At 55.2% G+C, this 7744-nt stretch overlaps 2 protein-coding genes across 10 annotated transcripts; one reads left to right on the top strand and one right to left on the bottom strand.

Annotated features, from left to right (window-relative positions):
- Positions 1-412: 412 nt before the first annotated feature.
- Positions 413-4075, top strand: Mpig6b (megakaryocyte and platelet inhibitory receptor G6b). 5 transcript variants are annotated; one of them, XR_015644946.1, is made up of 6 exons: positions 413-671; positions 861-1202; positions 1356-1446; positions 1710-1857; positions 2000-2076; positions 2331-4072. XR_015644946.1 is itself a non-coding variant. In XM_087598044.1 (6 exons), the coding sequence occupies exons 1-6, from the start codon at positions 611-613 to the stop codon at positions 2433-2435; spliced, it is 786 nt and encodes a 261-aa protein (XP_087454170.1). In that variant the 5' UTR covers positions 413-610; the 3' UTR covers positions 2436-4072.
- Positions 4076-4510: 435 nt separating this feature from the next.
- Ddah2 (DDAH family member 2, ADMA-independent) lies at positions 4511-7584 on the bottom strand. Of its 5 annotated transcripts, none has more exons than XM_087597004.1 (8): positions 7374-7584; positions 6673-6716; positions 6175-6534; positions 5939-6038; positions 5745-5818; positions 5527-5646; positions 5017-5117; positions 4512-4816 (listed from the first exon to the last, which is right to left on the bottom strand). In XM_087597004.1, the coding sequence occupies exons 3-8, from the start codon at positions 6469-6471 to the stop codon at positions 4675-4677; spliced, it is 834 nt and encodes a 277-aa protein (XP_087453130.1). In that variant the 5' UTR covers positions 6472-6534; positions 6673-6716; positions 7374-7584; the 3' UTR covers positions 4512-4674. The 5 variants fall into 5 exon arrangements, with proteins under 5 accessions (NP_997697.1, NP_001159408.1, XP_087453130.1 ...); XM_087597002.1 differs by having other exon boundaries at positions 5017-5166; NM_212532.2 differs by lacking the exon at positions 6673-6716 and having other exon boundaries at positions 4511-4816; positions 5017-5166; positions 7374-7557.
- Between the last annotated feature and the right edge of the window lie 160 nt (positions 7585-7744).

A 7744-nucleotide genomic window follows, 5' to 3' on the forward strand; every position in this document is an offset into this window, starting at 1 on the left:
GATGCCCTCAGCCCACTTGGGCTTGGGTTTGGGAGGAGCACCTTGAGTAAGGAGGAGCATCATGGGCACCCAGAGGGGACATAGGAACAAAGATAAGAGATAATAATGATGATGTCATACATTGCACATTCCGATGAGGTCATACGTGAGCATTCCGATGATGTCATCTCTCGCTTTTTGGCACCCTCAGTGTATTGATTTGGGTCTCACATTCTCTTATCTCCATTTTTCCTGATGAGGGGACAGACAGGGGTTAAGTGGCTTGCTCTCATCACCCAGCTACTGTGTGGCTGGATGAACTCAGGATTGGAACTCAGGAAGCTGAGCTTCAAAAATGTGTGGTACTTTGGGGCCTTTCTAGTAGTTCGCAAAACACACACACACACACACACACACACACACACACACACACACACACAATTTAAGCTACTTTCAAAGTCTGAAGAATGCAACTTGGCTTGTGAGGATTCCTAAAGGGACCCAGAAATTGGTGGCCTCACATTCACTCTTATCTGAGCCCCAAGTCCGGCAGGATCCCCATCCCTGCCCCTCTGCTTCCCTCCGGTCTCCCTGCTGATTCACTCCCGCCTCTGACTACCAGATCTCAGCCATGGCCTTGGTCCTGCAGCTGCTGCCTCTGTTGCTCTCCAAGGTCCAAGGGAATCCCGAGGGTAGGTCAGCCTGTGAAGTTGTGATGGGCAAAGAAAGACTGAGAGATAAACTAGGGTGTGTGTGTGTGTGTGTGTGTGTGTGTGTGTGTGTGTGTGTGAGAGAGAGAGAGAGAGAGAGAGAGAGAGAGAGAGAGAGAGAGCGCACCTGATAAGCTAGCCTTAACAATCTCCCTCCCCCACCTTTCCTAGTTTCTCTGGAGGGCAACCCTGGGGACCGGGTGAATCTCTCCTGCATAGGGGTCTCCGACCCCACCCGCTGGGCTTGGGCGCCTAGTTTCCCAGCATGCAAAGGCCTGTCCAAAGGGCGCCGCCCGATCCTGTGGGCCTCTTCGAGCGGAACCCCAACTGTGCTCCAGCACTTCTCTGGCCGCCTGCGTTCCCTCGACACTGGTATCAAGCGGCTAGAGCTGCTACTGAGCGCCGGGGATTCTGGTACTTTTTTCTGCAAAGGACGCCAAGAGAACGAGAGCCGCACAGTGATTCAAGTGTTAGGGGACAAGGCAGGTTGCCGGCCTTCGGGATCTACCCACGGTAGGTCAAGGCCCAGATGCTCAGGAGCACTTAATTTGGACACACACCCGGGACAAAAAGTGGGATGGAATCTTGTAGATCGGGAAAGTTAGTAGAACCCTATGGTCTGTACCCCTGACCTCTGTATCCCTCCCTGCCTCGCCGTCTCCCCAGGGTCCGAGTATTCCAAAGTCTTGATCCCGTTGCTGGGCTTTGGGCTTGTGCTGGGACTGGGAGCCTTGGGCTTGGTCTGGTGGCGGCGCAGGTGAGCACTGGAGGCGGAGCCTGGCTTAAAATCGGGTGTGACCAGTCAGGGCGGGGGGTGGGGGGAAGAGGTGGGATAGAACCCTAACCTTTGCAAAGAACAAGAAGTGTTTGGAGACCTGACGTTTGTTAGAAGAAAGCTAGTGGTCAGCCCTTGGGTGCTAGGCTACAGGCTGCAGGAAAGGGCAAACTGAAAGTTCAGAAAGCTCAGAGAGTGGGCGGGACCTGGTTCCCGAGGAGCCTAAGTTGTTTTGCTGGTCGGAGACTGCAGTTTGCACAGTTCTTATTGGCGCCGCCTGCGGCCGAGGAACAAGTAAGACGAGATTGGTGACTCTCCAAGGACTTCCTTACAGACGCTCGCCCCCGCCCCCGCCCCCACCCCCGCCCCCGCCTGGACCACTACCCACAATTGGTGAGATTAACTGCACCCCATTTCTCCTCTCCTACCCGCACAATCCCTAACCCTGAATTCTTGAGTCTGAGTCCTTGCCAGGAGCAGACAGAGTTGGTCATTTTCTCTTCACCCTTCAGCTGTGTTCCTCCCTCCCACATAGCTCCAGTCATAAATGCTGAGCCACAGCGGCCTTTAGAACAGGATTCCAAGATCTCAGGCCACCTGGACCAGGAGCCGGTAAGGGCCTGGGGATGGGAAAGAGGCAGGCCAGCATCCCGGAGGAAAGTGGGCCAAGAAAAAAGCCTAGCTAGGCTGTTGTGGAGCGGCCGTGTAATCCTAGCACTCTGAAGGTTTACGCAAGAGGATGGGAGCCAGACTTTGCTACATGGTCGCCATTACCCACTGTGGGGAAAAGAAAACAGCTTTGATTCCAAGCCAAGGGATCAGACTGATGAGATCCAGTACTATTTTCCTCCCTCTACCCCCTCCAGAACCTCCACTATGCTGATCTGGACCACTCTGTCCTCAGGAGGCACCGCCGGATGTCTGCTTTGGTTCCTGGCGATGCTTCCACCGTCTATGCGGTTGTAGTCTAAAGGGAAGCCCTTGTTCTCCCAACCCTTCCAATCTGGGGCTTCCCTGTATAGCCTCAGCTAGAAGGGGAAGGCACCATGGACAGAGGATCTATGTAGGAGCCTGGCTCCCTGGGATGCGCTCTGCCACTGCTCAGGTTCCAGCCACTTCTGTCCCCTCTATAACATCTTTTCTTCCCTTCCGTTTTCTATCATACCCCACCTCCTCACCCCCACTCTGGTTTTCGAGACTGGGTTTCTCTGTGGACAGCCTTGGCTGTCCTGGAATTCTGTAGACCACAGACCAAGCTGGCCTTGAACTCAGGGACTTCACCTGCCTCTGCCTCTGCCTCCCAACTTCTGAGTTTAAAGGCACTACCTGGCCCAGTCAAGTATTTTGAACTTTAGCCATAGACCCACCTCTTTCCTGCCTGACTGCACTCCCTCTGCTCATTGGCCGCAGCTTGTTCATCCCCTAAGAGCTTGCCAGCCCTTCCTATGCCCTTCCACAAGATAACATTCACCCCTCTTCAAACCAGGGTTTACTTTGTTGCTATTGTCTTTGTAGACGCCCTGCCGTTCTGCTGATCCCTTTGTTTCTCCTCCTTACTCCTTTTCTAGGAAGCTAGCCATTCAATCCTTAGCCCCCAAAGGACACTCAGTATTCCCTCCAATCCAGATCTCAGACCTAGTACACTCTGCCCAGATGGCTTCAGGCCTTTTGCACAAGGCATGTCAAACCTGACTAAGTAATTTCCTAAGCCACCCCCTGGGTCCTTCTCTGCAATCTCTTGAAGAAGCCAAGTTGCCCAAGCCAGAAACTGGGAGTCAGAGTCCACCACCTCCTTCTCTCCCACACAAGGACTTTTCAGGAACACCCCCATCTTTCCACTCCTTTTAAAGACAAACTCTCTTGTGGTGGAGGCCAGCTTTGAAATCCTGCCCTCCTTACCTCCACCTTCAGTGCGGGGGGTAACAGTGATTGTGAGTACGGACCACTGCCTAAGGCCATGTCTGCAGGTCACTGTCCTCTCTGCCTGTCTCTGTGCTGAGTGCTGCCACCAGAATATTCTTTCATCGTTGGCTTCATGGGTGACCCACAGATCCTTCGGATCCTCCTGCCCTGCCCTTCTTATTCAAAGCCAGAGGAGATCCTCCCAGTATCAACCGGTGGTTCTCTCCCAAGGCTTCAGCTCTAGGGCTGTGGGTATGGACATTGCGTGCAGGTGCCCCAGTACTCGGTCCCCTCTTAGGCCTATCCATCACTTTCTGTGTACACGTGCCCTCCTAAGAGAATTTCTCCGCAATATTCTCCCTACAACACTCGTTGGCTCTTTGAAATAAATTCCATCTTCTGGATTTCTTCTTCCTCTTGCTCACTTCCTGCCCGGATAATTATTTATCCTCAGGATTTCGTTTGAGTGTAGCCTTTTCTGGGATATCCTCACCCCAAATTCTTGCCTACTCCTGCACAAAATTTGATACTCTAGAAACCCTCTGGTTTTTCCTCATAGAAACAGACTCCTGCAAATCGCCCCATTGCAACACTTTATAAGAAAGTATCAGGAAGTATGAGTTCCTTTTGGATGTCACTGTTAAGTCTTGGTACATGAATGATCGTCCCTTTCTTCTTTATCAAATAAAGGCGGACTTGTAATCCACCAGAGCCTGACTCACCTGACATTTAGGTAAATTCAGAAAGCAACCATCCACCCACACACATAATTCCCATTCTACTTTGCCTACTCCCCGCAACAGAAATGGTCTCTTGTCCCTCTGTGTATGTGAGCCCTGTGACGGGGTTGGGGTGTGTCAGGAAGCACATAAAGAGGAGGGTTTTTAGATGGAACAATCCAGCTGCGCGGTGGTGGCCCATGTTTTTAAACCCAGCTCACACTAGACAGAGACAGGTGGATCTCTGAGTTTGAGGCGAGCCTGGCCTACAGAGTGAGTTCTAGGGCAGCCAGAGCTACACAGAGAAACACTGTCTTTAAAATTACAAAACAAAACAAAAGTTAGAGTCCTCCCTAGCACTGATCCCAGCTTCCGATTTCGGCTCCACCCCATCCCTTTGTCCCAGTGAGAAACCAGCCACAGCCCTTATCTAAAAGGCCAATTTTATTTTATTGGTTTTGACAGAGAAGACTCACCCACTGGCTCCTAGTCTTTGTCCCATACTAAGTCCTTCCCTATCCTGGGGCATCTCCCACGACTACCCAGCCTCTATTACCTGATTCTACTCCCTAGACGGCTCTATTCCTAGCTAATTGGAGCCCCAAACCCAGCCCTCAGCAGTGGGGGCGTGTGCTGAGCACCAGGCAGAGGGAGCTGAGGCCAGCTCCAACCTTCTCCAGTTCCGAGCAGGACACAGGTACCAGGGTGACGTCAGAGAGCTTTTGCAGAGCCTGCAGGGAGGACCCCAAGGGTGTTTTGATCCCAGGGCCACGCCCCCTCTAGCCAGTTCCTAGGGGTCTCAGAGCCACGCCCCTTCTAGCCAGGTACTAGGGGTCCCACCCAGGCTTCTGAAGAAGGGCCCACTCCTTTCTCCCACTGGGAAATACAGACTTATTTCTCTGGTTGGTGGAGCGGTTTTCCCTTCCCTCACCTCCTGGCTGTTGGGCAGGTCCCCACCTCCGCGGTGCAGAAGGAAAGGTGTGGTACCAGGCAACCCAGGACGCAGAAAGAGACAGTCACTCGCTGCGTCATCTGGGAGGGTCAGAGAGGCGTAGGGGTGATCAGTCAGTGCTGCCATTGCCTGGAGAGAGGAGAGGGCGTTAAGGTCTCCACATCTGAGTCTGCCTGACCTACCACAACGTAAGGGCTTGGGGCAAGGGTTACTTTTGTGAGATAAGGACAGCAAGTATATAACATCTGCTGTGTCAGACAGGGTCGGTCTCAGGCACTTTAGCTACCGCTTGCTTTTGCAACCCCTCCCTGGCTCTTGTTTCTTCTGTACCTCATGTTTACTAGGGTGTCCCTTTGTGTTAGATGAACATCTTAGAGAAGACAAGGGCTGTGGGCAATTCCCAGAGCTAGCCAGCTTCAGTACCGCCCTTGCCCCGAACCACTCCCACTTTGTTGGCCACGCCTTCAACACAGCCTTGCCCCGCCTCACCCTGACGGCTTTTTGGGCAGCCTCACTGCTTCCAGCCACCACCGTGCGAGGTCCTCCCATGCCACAGAGGCCGCGCAGATGCGAGGCGCCAGAGACCGGTACCGTAGAGACAGCGAAGTCCTAGGAGAGCAGGTGGATTTAGGGGTGCGTAAGGAGCACAGGTCAAGCCCTCTGGCACATTGGCGGCACTCCCTCCCCAAGCTTCTCTGGTTCCTCACCCGGAACGTGTCTGCCACGATCTCAGCTCCTCGATGATTGGTCCACTTGGAGAGGCCTACGAAAAACTCCCGGCCTGAACCCCGGGAGGATACGAAGGTTTGAAGGCCAGAGTGAGTTTGGAATCAAGACTTGAGATCGCCTAGCCTCCCAAACTCTGTTTCCCTGGGCCAAGCCCCCATAGGTGTAGCCTCACCGGTGAAGAGGACGTCGGTGCCGTCCAGCGTAGCGTTCTCATCCCCCATCTCCACAATTCTGAGCCCCAAGTCCTGGAGAGCTTTGCGGACTCCATCAACCTTGGAGAAGAAAGAGTCAGCAGAGACATCCTCACTCCCTATTTCCTACCAACCCCAGAGCCTCCTCCCCTCGACCTTCCTCCACCCTACCCCGGGCAATCCTGTCCTCCAACAACAACGGTACCCTGGCCCTCACCTCAGGCCTACGCGCTGGGCTCCAGGGCCTTGTGATTAGAGCCGTGTCTCCTTGGATCACAGCCGTGTCACCAAGCAGTGGTCCCAGCGGCAGTGATTCCTCAGGAGGCAGTTCAAGAAGCTGCAGACCTAGTCGTTGCCTCAGTTTACCTCCTAGTACTCCATGCTCCCTTTGAGCTTTAGCCAGATCCAGAGCCGGAAGACCAGCGCCAGCACCTTCCCCGGATGCCAAGCTCTCGGGGACACCCCGGATCAGGGCATGGGAACAGCGACCCAGCCCCTCCCCCGGCGTCCCCATCACATCCACACAGAAGCCCTTTCCAGCCAAGCCGTTTTGTTTTTTTCTCTTTACTTCACTTGTCTAAGAGAAGAAACAGAAAGGGGCGGGGGCAAAAGAGAAAGACATGCAAAGAAGAGAAGGGGGGAGTGTTAAAAGCTCCTAGGTCTTCCTCCTGCCATCTCCCGGGGCCCCTCCCACTCTGCCCCACCCCCTCCAAACCTTCTGGCACCGTGGACCCCGCTCAGCCTCCTTTCACCGGGGATCTGCGTTAAGAGGCGCCCAAGGGAACAAGACTTGGGTCCTTAATCTCCCAAACACCTGTTGCCCCTGCTCGGGGCTCCGCTAGGTCCCTTCCCCGCGCCCCTCCTGGCAGCCGCTAGGATGCGCTCACTCCCCAAAAATGCGGCGGCCCCGCCCCCTTAACCCTCAGCTGCTCGCAGCAGGAGGGACCCAAAGTCCTGCCAGGGACCCGCAGAGGTTACGGGACTGGAAAAGAAAGCTGGATGGTGAATCAGGATCTGGGGTGTGAAGCCTCGAACGCTCGCCGGAGAAAGGGGCACGGGCGCAAACCGGAGGAACTAGAGTCTAAGGAGTTAAGCATCCTCTCTCTCCACCCCGGGTCGTCACGCTGCCCTTCGAGCGACCCAGTACAAACCAGACTTAGTCCCGGAGGACTGGGAGAGGTCTTAAACGAAATCTGGAGGGCGGGGAAACGGGGGAGGGGCGCGGCGTGGAACCACTCCAGGCTTCAGAACTCTGTAACGTACCCCTTGTCCGTCTTCTACTAAAGTCTACCCCGCCCAGCTCTTCGCCCAAGTGCAGGTGATTCGCACACTCCGTCCGGTGCAAGCTCATATGCAGCACCCCCAAACTCCAGCCTCCCTCTACCGTTCGGGAGACAGCCCCCTCTCCAGACTCACCAGCGGCCACCTCCACTCCTGCAGCCTTGTGATTTCGGCCTTGGCCCCACCCCCAGAGGAGAGAGTTGATGAAGATGGGAGCTTGAGTCTTCAAGCAGGAGAGACCGATAGCTCGGGCTTTTGAGGGGTTCCCAGGGTAGGCGAGCTCACGTACGGCGATGGGGCGGGGGCGCGATGGTCTGGCGGCTCCGGGGCATTGTCTAAGCGGGACGGGGCGGGACCTCTTAAGGCCACGCCCATTCCGCCCTGCTAGGCCGCGCCCACTCCTCCAGGGCTGAGTGCCCCCCTTCCCTGAACTCAGGCACCGCCTCAAGAGCGCTGCCCAGGCCCACCCAGATCCCACTGGCCCTGGCTGTGGGGCTGCAAACGCG

This window comes from Rattus norvegicus, chromosome 20 (assembly GCF_021556685.1).
Source record: "Rattus norvegicus strain SHRSP/BbbUtx chromosome 20, alternate assembly SHRSP_T2T, whole genome shotgun sequence".
In the NCBI taxonomy this organism is placed as follows: domain Eukaryota; kingdom Metazoa; phylum Chordata; class Mammalia; order Rodentia; family Muridae; genus Rattus; species Rattus norvegicus.